Source organism: Gastrolobium bilobum, unplaced genomic scaffold (assembly GCF_033153095.1).
Source record: "Gastrolobium bilobum isolate Gb01-03AN ecotype WA unplaced genomic scaffold, APGP_CSIRO_Gbil_v1 utg15010, whole genome shotgun sequence".
Lineage (NCBI taxonomy): Eukaryota > Viridiplantae > Streptophyta > Magnoliopsida > Fabales > Fabaceae > Gastrolobium > Gastrolobium bilobum.
In genome coordinates, this window is record NW_026895624.1 from 73,920 (window position 1) to 86,942 (window position 13,023).

General features: G+C 33.4%; 1 protein-coding gene across 1 annotated transcript in view; it reads right to left on the reverse strand.

Moving 5' to 3' along the window:
- Positions 1-9,239, reverse strand: part of LOC133285013 (E3 ubiquitin-protein ligase PUB23-like) — a 28,487-nt gene extending 19,248 nt beyond the window's left edge. Inside the window, exons 1-2 of the mRNA XM_061482164.1 lie at positions 7,973-9,239; positions 452-815 (exon numbers count right to left, since the gene is read on the reverse strand). Coding sequence (XP_061338148.1) covers positions 452-815; positions 7,973-9,236 — 1,628 coding nt within the window. The 5' untranslated portion in view covers positions 9,237-9,239. The remainder of the gene's footprint in view (positions 1-451; positions 816-7,972) is intronic.
- Positions 9,240-13,023: the final 3,784 nt, after the last annotated feature.

The window sequence follows — 13,023 nt, forward strand, 5'->3', positions numbered from 1 at the left end:
GTACCAACAAACTAAAGTGAGAGTCATACCCTTCCTTTCGCGCCATGCCTTGTATTTGGAACACTCTTTCTTCATGTGTCCAGATTTCTTACAAAAGAAGCAAGTGAATTCATGGTCCTGCTTCTTTTGCTTCTTTGGCAAAGCATCCGCATTATCCTTAACTCTATTTCTTTTCTTGTCTTGAGAGGTTGATGACAAGTGAGCACTGTCAGTCTTCTCTCGCTGTAACATCTCTTCCTCTTGCACGCATTGAGAAATGAGCTCATTAAGAGCCCATTTTTCCTTTTGAGTGTTATAACTCACCACAAATTGACCGTATTGTGCAGGAAGAGAGATAATAACTAAGTACATGAGCAACTCAGAGGGCAGCTCTAACTTTAATGCCTTTAGTTTTCCAGCAAGATTAGACATTTCCATAATGTACTCCCTTATGTTTCCCTTTCCTTTATACCTCATGTTTATGAGTTTGGACAAGGTTTGACCAATTTCAGCCTTTTCATTTTGAGCAAAGTATTGCTCGAGTTCCTTTAGAAACAACTTGGCATCAGTAGTCTCAACAATCGAGCCCCTAAACACCTCCAGAACGGAACGTTTAATGATCATCAGACACATGCGATTTGAGCGTTCCCACTTCTCAATTTTATCCGGGTTTGGATTTTCCTGAGTGGAAGTGGGTTTCTCAGTCCTTAGTGCATTGTCGAGATCCATGCAGTTGAGAACAATTTCCACATTCTCTTTCCACAGCTTGAAATTTGCCTCATTAAGCATTGGAAGCATATTCATTTGAGCAACATAATTGGCAGCGGTAGCAGAAACTATACAGAGAACAAAAAAGATAACATACTAATAACATGTCATATCATATATATACATACACGATATAGACAAATAATCCGAAGTAAAATGAGTTTATTATAAGATACCTAGCACAACATTAATATTTAGTCTGTGGACAAAAATATCAACTTGTAAGTGGTACTCTTAATGTAGTAATCAAACATTGACAATAAGTCTTGTCAAATCATAGCCTTCCTGTGGGCCGACTATGAATTACATGGAGAATTCTTGATAATTGTCACATATTTATTACCACAGGTATGTTTGTTACTTGGCCAAATAATAACCTTCCTGTGGGCCGATCACTATCCGTATAAGCAATAAACACACACATGATCACACAACATATATTATTTGGCCAAACAATAACCTTCCTGTGGGCCGATTATTATTTGCATAAATAAAATATATTTATATGACCAACCTATTTGAAATCAAATTAACCTTTATAAATTTGGCCACTGTGGCGGCTAACAAATCTATCATATTTAATTTCAAATAGAAACCTTTAGGGATAATAAACCCATTTAAAAACAAAATAACAACAATAAAGAAAATTATTCTTTATCAATCCTCGGCTTTTTGACCCTTTTGCCCCTAATTAAATAATTAATAACCAATTTGCCCCTCCCCCAGAACTATCCACCATCCTGCCCTCATTTAGTCGATTAAGTTGCACTTTTAATCGACTAAATGGGCTAAACTCAGAAATTATGAAACGCGAATTTTAGTCGACTAAAAACTCACCTTAATCGACTAAATTGTTTGCACTTTTAGTCGACTAAGATCATTATTTAGTCGACTAAATGTCGCAGATCAGGTTTTTTAAAAAAAACCCCATTTCGCAAAGGGGGTTATTTTCAAACCCTAATCGACTAAATCGCTCCATTCCGTCCCCTCTCTCCAACCAAGTCCGAATCTCAACCCTTGAAGGTGCGATTGAAGCTTCCTTGGTTCACACTTGCGAAATCGACATTTAGGTAACGTATTCTGACTTGCATTTGGTTTTAAGTTTAGTTTTTTATTTGGTTTTCTCCATGCATTTGATTTCTGTTTGCGGTTTTGTGGATTTAGGTTAGGGGTAGGGTGCTAAGTTTGTTGTGAGGGTGAGGGTTAGGGTTGATGTGGTGCCTGAGGCTTAGGGTTAGGGTTATGTTAGGGGTAGGGTTAGGGTTAGGGTTAGGGTTAGTGTGTATGTTGTTGTTTTGTTTGGGTTGTAGTGTTTAGGGTTTAGGAATGGGTTTTTGTGTTCTGTTTTAGGGTTAAGGTTAGGGTTAGGGTTTAGGGTTAGGGTTTCTGTTTCTGTTTTAGGGTTAGGGATAGGGTTTCTGATTTCTGTTTTATTTTAGGATTAGGTTTTGTTTTTTATATTGAATTTTAAATTTTTTGATATTGTTATTGTTCATTGATTTTTGTTTCCACTTGCATTGTAGGTACAGTTGTTCCCATGGCTGGCCGTAGAAGATCGTCTAGCACTGGAAATGAGAGACGACAGAAGCTACGTCAAGACCGTCCGTCTTCGTCAAGGCCACAAGAGGAAGACCCCGCTACTGTCGACCTCCCATTCGGATACTTGTTCGAGAATGACCCGGTGGTCCATGAATCTTTTGTCCGTGACTTTGTTAACCGACCGATTTGTGGGGCCAAATCACTTGATACAGCCTTTTTTGAACAAGAAGGTTTTAACATTGTGAGGTGGTTGGAGGAATCACATCTTAGGATCTTGGCTGAACTGTCGTGTTCATATTCTGAGCTGCATGTACGAGCCTTCACTTTTTGCCACCACAGCAGTACGATGAGACTTCATACAATATAATTTGGCAGCATGTTGCATTTCAGATTTAGTTCGAAACTCCTGGTACAAATATAATGGATCTCCTAAATGCCAGCCACCGTGGATGTCATCGTCGCCATACAATATCTCTGTCTCATCATTAGGGTGAGCCCAATTAATGAACGAATAGTGTGGGCTGTCGTTCCAAAATGGCTCAATCTCAGACCCTACGTCCAAATTTAAACTTATCCGTCAGTACGAAAGAAAACACAAATATATATATATGCAAAATTAAAACTCAGAAATTACAATCTTACCACTGCTAACAGGGTCAACACGGAGCGGTGGCATAACCTGGGAACTCAAGTTTCCTGAACTAGTATCAGCGTCAAAATTCCCCTCTACGTCCGTATCTGAGGTGTCACCCAGCGGAATAACACTCTCGGGTTCACCATCGTCTTCACTGTCCATATCCTCGTCATGCCCATCCTCATCCTCGTCTATTTCCCTCAGTGGTATCTGACTTAAGACAGGTGCAGGTGCAGATAAACCGACCACTCTGTCTTCTTGACTTTGACTTCTTCCATGCACAGGTGCAGATGAAGATTGACCACAGTCTATTTCAACATATATCTCAATAAAGTTTTGAAATTTTCGGTCCACAATTGCATCTATGACACAGTCCACATCTTCATCGTCACATATATCATTACCAATGTAGAATGTAGCATCCTTACCAACTGTAGACTCTACCCTGGCGATCATCCGTTGAACGCCATGGCTGCCGTGTAGCCCCAATTTTTGGTTAATCCCCCCCTTCAGCTCATTGTACGTAGTGCCCCGTTTGATTTTCAACATTTTCGTTTTTCCTTCAAATTGAACACCGTTGGGGCCTTCATAATACTTTCCATCATAGTAAATCATGGTAACATACATGTTTGGACTTGAGCTCATCTTTCACACGAATTTTGGGGGTAGGAATCAGATTATAGGGGTTAGGGTTCGGATTTGGGGGAAACAATTGAGAAATAAAGGAAAATGACAATGATTTCACAATTACTATGCCTTAGAGGTGGTGGGATGAAATGGAAGGGTGATTGGAAGGTTCACAGCTGACAAACAAGAGAAATAGACCAAGAGAGGAGTTTTGATTTCGAATATAATGAAAATGAGGCCAAGAGAGGTCTGGATATAGGGTTTTTCGCGACATCTAGTCGACTAAATAATGCTCTTAGTCGACTAAAAGTGCAAACAATTTAGTCGATTAAGGTGAGTTTTTAGTCGACTAAAATTCGCGTTTCATAATTTCTGAGTTTAGCCCATTTAGTCGATTAAAAGTGCAACTTAATCGACTAAATGGGGGCAGGATGGTGGATAGTTCTGGGGGAGGGGCAAATTGGTTATTAATTATTTAATTAGGGGCAAAAGGGTCAAAAAGCCATCAATCCTCAATGTATATACATACATACTATATCATTATACCATTAACAATAAATACCTTTTTCATTATAAGGCTTAAAAATTGATGCACAAACAACGCACATGTAAGCTTTTTCAAATGAAAGCTTGAAAATGATGCATACAATAAATACCTTTTCATTATAAGGCTTAAAAATTAATGCACAATTGACGCACATGTAAGCCTTTTCAAATGAAAACTTGAAAATTATGCATAATACCCACACACAAAAAATTATATTTAGCTTTTAACAAAGAATATCAAATATAAGGAAAACCCCAAAACCAAAGACCTTAAACATTTGATTTCTTTCAAATCTTAAGTCCAAAATTTTCTAAGAGAATTCATTGTTTATTCAAAAAATTCAAACAACAAAACCTCATCGATTATAAAGCCAAAATTCTTCCAAACATTCAATCTATTCACAGATTCAAAATTTAAATAACAAACCCTTATTAAACTGTGAATCCTAGTTTTTTCTAAAAAATGTAGCTTTTGTTCCAAAACCAAAAAATCACCGTCAGGGAACAAAAATAACACTACATAGCTAATACAAAATACATAAGATGGAACTTACGTTCAAAAAATAATAAACTTTATGCCAAAAGACAATAAAACAAAACTTTTCACGATTCATCATATATAAAAATCACAAAACTTAATTCCCTCATGATTCAATAAGATTATGGCTCTGATACCAATTGTTGGAATTTTTAATTCCTCTAAACTTTATGATGATAACTATCACCTACAAGCCAAGATCCATCATACCAAATCATAAAGAAAAATAAGAACAACATAAAGGTGGAGGCATACCTGTCTCCATTGCAGCGAAATAACTTTGATCTTGTCTCTCTGGGGTTTGTAGTCTTCCTCAGTCAAATCACCCTAAAATCGAATTCCTTAGTGTGCCGTCTCTCTCTTGATGGGGAAGAGTAACTAGGGTTGTTCTTTGACGTATTGGGGACCATAACCCTTTATAGTGTTTTTATCTTTATTGTTGGGCCAATAAGCTCCCATTATACCTAGTTGGCCCAACACCGGTATCCACTCATTCAGCCCATACTCACTTAGGAATCTATTTGGGAATATTTACTTGATCACTTTAATTTACCCAATATATATAAATAGCACAATATAATTATTAATATAATATGTGACCCACAATCATTATTAGAAAAAATAATTTTCTAACACAATAAACCTATATATATATATATATATATATATATATATATATATATATATATATATATATAAAGGAAGGATCCGTTTACAAACTTTTTTTTAACAAATTAGATTAAGTATGACCGGTTATACACTCTTGATTGAAGTATGACCGATCATACTTAGTGTAGTTTGTAAATAAAAAATTTGTTTTTTCCTATATATATATGTGTGTGTGTGTGTGTGTGTGTGTGTAATATATGTATATATATAAGAAAAAGTATTTCTACAGCCACTTTAGATAACATTATTTACAGCTATTCCTTTTTAACTAAGTCTGACTAGTAAGACATAGTTATAACAATAAAGTTATTCGTTTTCTCTCTCTCCTCAGACATTGTCGGCTTACGTGACGGAGAGAGAAAATATAATTTTTATATCTTACTGGTCAGACTTAGTTAAAAAGGGTAGCTACAGACAACCTTATCTAAAGTGGCTATAGAAATGTTTAACCTATATATATATATATATATATATATATATATATATATATATATATATATATATATATATTGGATAAGATGCTTTGACACCGTCTCAAATTTTAAAATTTGACACCAAATCCTAACTGTTGATTTTCGCTAATCAACGGTTATAATTTCGGCCAACGGTTAATTATTAATTAATTAATTTGACACCAAGTATATTAATTAATTATTAATTTTCAATAAATGATAACCGTTGATGGGAGGAAATCAACGGTTAGGTTTGGTGTCAAATTCGATGTCAAAGGATCCTATATATATATATATATATATATATATATATATATATATATATATATATAGGGAAAAATAATTTTTCGACAACTTGAGATAAGTTTATCTCCGGCCACCAAAAAACTACTTCATTTTATTTATTTATTTTCTTATGTTAATTGATTTACCTTTGAATGGTTATGATTCACTTTTTCTCTCTCTTCCTTTATCACCATTGATCCATCTTTGTGCGGTTAAGATTTAGTAGCCGGAAATAAAATTATCTCAAGCAGTTTGAGAAATGATAAACCCATATATATATATATATATATATATATATATATATATATATATATATGACAAATAAATGACTCCAGTGATCCTTATAAATATTATTGAGTTATACTAATTAAGTAATTATTAATTTCAAATAAATAACAATCATTAAATGGGCAAAATTTGACAACTGAGATGAGGAATAAGACTTCAAAAGATTATATATATATATATATATAAGAATTAAGTAATTATCAATTTAATTTGGATACCACTTGCACACACGTGATTGTTACAATTAGATGTGCAGATGTGTGTTGTATGTGAAATGTCTCATTCAGGTAAATCTAAATCTATACTAATTTGAGGTAGTGGCGTCAAATGATTTGTGAGAAAACATTTCTTTAAATAACAACCACATTTATGTACTTCTGCAGATGGTTAATGATAAGAAAAATCATAATAATAACAATAGATATAGACCTTGGAGTGAACAAATTACTTGGTCCAAAACGGTAGGTATGCTTGAATGGTGTGTAGGTGCTTTGTGACCGAGGGAGATAAGAATGACTAATTCATCAGATTCAAAAGAATTATATACATACATAAAAAAAATAAAACCCGCAGTTATAGCAACTTATAACGGTTGTTGTTTCATCATTATACTTCTTTTTTCTTTATCTGGTTGGAGCCATAAAGTTGAACCTGTCATTTATTGGAGGCAATTAAATTTGTATTGTAGTCTATGCCTATATAGTGTCCTTAGAATAAGAATATATAGATCTCCAAAAAAAAAGAGAAAAGAATAAGCAATATATATATATATATATATATATATATATATATATATATATATATATATATATATATATATAAAATTTTCTCCACACTTTATAGATTACTTAATTAATCCGATTGAATCGGAGCAAGACTACAAGAGCGATTAAATTTTTTCTATTAAAATTTTAAGTATATTTAGGAGTCAAACTCAATATTCCTAATTAAGTTAAAATAATTTCATATCAATTGATCCACGTATTTGGTGATTTATAATAACATTTCAATTTCTTGTAAACAAGGTTACTCATTTTTTTTTCTGAATTTAAATCTCTTAAACTAAAGAGAAAATTGCGACTTAAGAAATCTTATAAGCATGACTCAATTTTAAAAACTTAATCAAAGTCGGAATATGATTAAAAATTCAAATGTTCAAATAAAAATTAAATCAAAAGTAACCACACACATCAACCATAAATCCTGAATTTAGTTAACTTATTCCTTAATTGAAAATTTGTACACCAGCATTTCTTAAATTAAACATTCTCATTATACTAATAACCAAATTAATGAACTTAGTAATCACCATGTCAAGATCTGATCTGGCTATAGTACTATTATATTTTTCATTAAGAGATTTATGCATACAACATTTGAAGAAATAGTAATCAAAGGCCTGAAGATGAGAATGAAAATAAGTGACAAAAATCATATGACAAACTCTGCTGTATGAGCATTCCATTTAAGTCATGTACTGGATACATGTTCAATCCCAATTTGTTTCCCAACCAATCCTTTATGGGCAATATTTTATCCCCATACCTATCCCTTGTTCTCAGTTAACCTCTTCAAATAATTCTGTACATGAATGAAAATTGAGTGAAAGATGAGAAGGTTAAAAACTAAAACTATGATTTCATACACTTGTTGGGTATGAAGCAAGCAAATTGCTTGGTATGCAAGGAGAATTCCTCCAAGACCGAGCATGCAATTTGAGAATCTCTCTTGCTTTCTCCTTGGCCTTGCTTCCACTATCAACTTGAAGGACCAAACAAAGTTTTGCCACCACACCAAGTTGCAGCATTTCTTGAACAACACTTGGTGTTGCAGAGAACCTTGATATGGACAATAGAATCTTCACAGCCCTATCATTTGCCATTGTAGAAACCCTCAGAATCTTCTTTGACACAATGGCTAACCCTGCACCATGGCTCAAAAGTTCAGCTCTTCCATCTGCACACTGGCACAAAGTCTCCAAGAGCACTAGCATCATCTCACAAGGCTTTCTTTCCTTACAATCAAGAAGAAGTTCAATCAAAACTGGAATTGCTCCTGCTTCCACTGCTTTGATCCTGTTTCTCCCCCAAGGACTGAGTTGAATCAGTGTTTGTAGTGTAGCTTTTGATGCCTTATGGGAAATCTGGTCTTTAAGGACATGTACTAATGCAATGAACAACTCATTTCTTAGATTAACTATGTCAACAGAATTAGCCACTTCAGACATAGATTTCATCAATAAAACTGCATAAGCTTGTGAGTCATAGATTCCCCTTTGCATGACCCTTGTTAAGGAGTTCATGAATTCTCCATCTTTGAAGCCTAAAAGGGTCTTCAACCCAGTTTCTGATAAATTTAGACTATGGAGGATGCATAAAGCATCATCACCTGCGCTTGTTTTCAAGTCAAACACATCATCATCATCATCTAGGCAAGACTCTAATTCTTTGATGTTGTTGATTACCAATGATGCTAAGAAATGAACAGCACCAGAGGATTCGATGCAGCGTCTATTTGTTTCACTCTCAGAAGCAATGGATTTGAGGCTTCTTAAGCATTGGATCTGCAACTGAGGCTTGTCAGAAGCATCTTTGAGGAGTTTTTCTATGGTGTTTTTGTTGACTGGAGGTTTGGGAGTTGGAATCCTTTGAATGCCGTGAGAAGAGTTCATTGTACACCATGCTTGAATCAATCTACGAAGGGTGTGATTTGGGGTGAGATCAGTGCAATCTGAGAGCAGAGGAAGAGGTAGGTTTGTGACAGGACATGTCTTGTTTTTCTCAGAAAAGAGCCATTTCTCAATGCTCTCTCTGTCGTAGGTTATCCCTGTGGAAACTGTCACTGGATCCTTCATGATTTCTAACGAAATGGGGCAGAGAAAGAAAGGAGGAACATCAATCTCGTTATCCATGTTTATGATAAGAGATTCAAGAACAACCCTGAAGGTGAAGAAACTTTTTTTGGACTTTGAAATACTTTGGCGCAGTTCAGTTTTGATTTAAGAGAGAATGAGATGCGAGTCTTCTTATTTATAGCATGATATCTCTGTGTTCAAAGTGTGGGAAAGTCAAAACACGGAAAAAAATTGAGAGGGTAATGACTTTTCCAAAGGATCACCATGAGAAGGGCTCCATAATGACCAACTTTACCTGGTCATGAACATTAACTTGATCTAGACATAACTAGGTTTAATTTTCATATAGTTCTAGTACATTTTATGTCAATATTGCATAAAAAAAAAGTGTCATGTTAGATTAACAATTATTTAATTATTCAAGTGGTGAAAACTATGTTCATGATTTTATGTTAAAATTTTATAATTTATATTTTTTTCCTGGTAATTATGTCTTTTTAAGATTTATTTATAACAAGTCTAAGGAAATTTTAACTGTTTTTAAGTAAATATAACATTACTCGTAAAAATATTATACATTTATCAAAATTAAATCCAAACAAGAAATAGATGGGGCTTGAAAGGAATCAATAATGTCACATTGTATATATGGGATTGTTTATTAGGGACTCAGATATTATTATAGTATATTATTTACCCCTTTTGACTTTCTCTTTAGAGTGCTTTGTTGGTTTCTCTCTCTATCTCCCCTCCCTCCAACTCATGCAAGCTTCTGATAATATTAAAAGTTTGGGGTTGACTAATGGCCGACATGAGAAAAAGAGAGAGAAAAGATTGTGGATCCAATGCAAAGGAAAGAAGCAAAAGTGGAATTTTCAATGTGTTCAGAATTGAGATTGCGATTGCGATTAAATTAAATGGATCAACAAAAAAGATAAAAAAAGACTGAAGTTTTATTGAGTGATGGAAGTGGCGGTCTTCTTCAATGTTCAATGTTTGTCTTATGTACACGTTATTAAGATGGGAAATATTTTTTTCATAAAAAATAATTTTTTCATGCTACACTTATAATACATAAGTAGATCTCATCTTGACTTTTTTGTCTTCTTACTTTTTTGTGGACCCCACTCATATTTTATGAGTATAGCATGAAAAAATTTTCTCAATGAATACATAAGGGTCTCTATTTATAGAGACTTCTTGACCAAATTTTGACCTAATGGGCTTGGCCCAATATACAAGTAACGGACTAAATAAATACAAATAAATGACTACATAATTACTATTTAATACAAATAAATGACTACATAATTACTAATAAATGACTACATAATTACTATTTACAACAGATGGCCTCTCACATTGTGAACAATGTTGGGAACTCAGCTTGGTTTAAGTCTCCCCTAGAAGGTTGCAGAAGTTTGCTGCTGAATGATAGTCTTGACATTGTTGTGCCCAAGATGTTGCATGGTTAGGTTTTTGTCTTGTTTCTTTCTTTGTTTTAAGTTTCCTTTATTCTCCAAAAAAAAAGTTGGTAACCTGTGTGAAACTAATTTATTTTTATATTGCAAAGTTGCTCATAATTTCCATCCTTCCATCGCAGCTTCAGAAACCACAAAGGCAAGAAAATCAACACCTTGCATGTTCAAATTATCAATCTCATTCATGGAATCAAGTTTGTAATTTAGACTTGTTATTTTGATAACTGATACTTCCTAAGGAGATCTATCTTGTATGTTTGATTGTCAATTTCACTCATTTTCTATGTTATTTTCATGACTTAGGTTCATTTCTGAATTTAGGAGCAATTTCTTTTAATTGGGCCATGAGCATTTAGCCGATTAGGGATCTAGGGCGTGACTGGGCATAAATAACATTATTTCTTTATTAGTTGGGCTTAATGAGCTGTTTGTGTTTCAAGGTACCCAGGATCCAAAAGAAGAAAACCCAATGAAGCTCAATGCAAGGAAAATTGGAGGGAAAAAGAGAAAAAGCTAAAAAGTGAAATAGGAGACAAAATCAAAATAAATTAAAAAAACAGAAGAAAGATAAAGAAAGACATTATGCTCCATTTGTAAAAAAAAACCCAATGAAGCATCATCTTGCACGGTTCCTGATTGATAATCAATAGGGGTGTTCAAAATATTTGAAAGATCCACACCGAACTATAACTGAATCGCTCCATTTGTAAAAAACCGATTTTATGTTAAACCACTTTTTATTTTTTAAAACAACTCAGTTACCAATCCGTATAAGAAAATTGGATATCCACATTTTATCTTTTTGAACTATTTTTACTTGATCTGAATTTTTTATTTTTATTTTTAGGTTACAGAAAATAGAACATACAACCACACACTTACACACACCCTATTACACATACCCACACCCCTAGCCACTAGGCTAGTCCTGGTGGATCAGATCTGAAGTTTTGTTTCATCTTTGTTTTAGAATCTCAAGTATTATTTTAACATAATAGTTGAACTTGATGCCACCGCCACTTCACTCAACGTCACCGCAAAACCCTCCACCGAGTGGTGACACATCGTGTCACCTACTAAGCCATGTTATGCCAAATCCATATGTCTCACATAACTCCGCCAATTTCAAACCAACATCGTCCGGTCGTCACAGTCCGATTCCGGTGAGGCAAAATTAAAGAAGTGCATGTACAAAGTAAAATTAAAGAAGATATCAATAAAATATTTTTACTGTTTTTACTTGAAAATCAGTTTTGATCTCAATTTGGATATAATTTAAAATCGGTACGAAATTTATTTTAAATTAAAACAGGTAATAATCTAAAAATTGGTTTTGAAACCGATTTGAAAAAATTCAAACCGATTTTATAAAAAATATATATATATACTGGTTTGATTTGGTTTAAAAATCAAACCGTTAAAAATGATTTGGTTCGGTTTTTATTAAAATCCAAACTAAATTGCTCCACGCACACCTCTAATCATCAAGTTGTTCTTTTCATACCATTCTTTTTACATTAAATTTCTTATATTGATCTACGTACTTTTATTATACAGTTAAAAATTTAGGAGGAAGAATTTTTTTCACCGTTCTTGTGTCCTACTCGATTTAATCGAATTAATTGAATAATTGATCAATACTGGAGGAATTTTATTTTTTATTTTATTAATTGGCACTAAATTGCTTTAGGTGTTTAAATTTGATAGGGACTATAGCTTGGTGTATGAATTTGCATAGTTATATATATGGTGCTACTATGGAATTCATTTCTAGAACAATTCAATTTATGAAGAAAATGAAAACTTTATTCATTCCCAACGATACTTACTAACTCTTATTGAAAAGTTCGAGTAGAATTAATCTTTGCAATATTTCTTGCTGAACTAGGCTGAAGTGCATATCACGACTTATAATCATTCCTAACAATGACTCTTTCCCGCCAAAAGAATTTTTTTTATTATAAAAAAACAGCTCTTTCGTAAGGTTAATAAATTCAGAACATTTCAAATCATACAGCACATAAATATATAATCTATCTGCTTACGCAGCAGTTGCCGGCACATCATTGTTGCCATTGTGCATATGTATGTGAGTTTTTTATGTCAAACTGGCACAAATCAAAAATATCTACAACTTTGAGGAATATATATGTTGTGACTTCAAATGATGTGCAATAAACAATTTTGGTTATATACTAAGGGACTAATGTATGTTGGGCGTAGTTTTATCTTTTACACATATCTAAAAGTGTGTGAGATCTATATATGGCCATGTGAAAATAAGAGTGATATATATATATATATATATATATATATATATATATATATATATATAGGATTTGGTGTTTGTCATTTTAAATGAC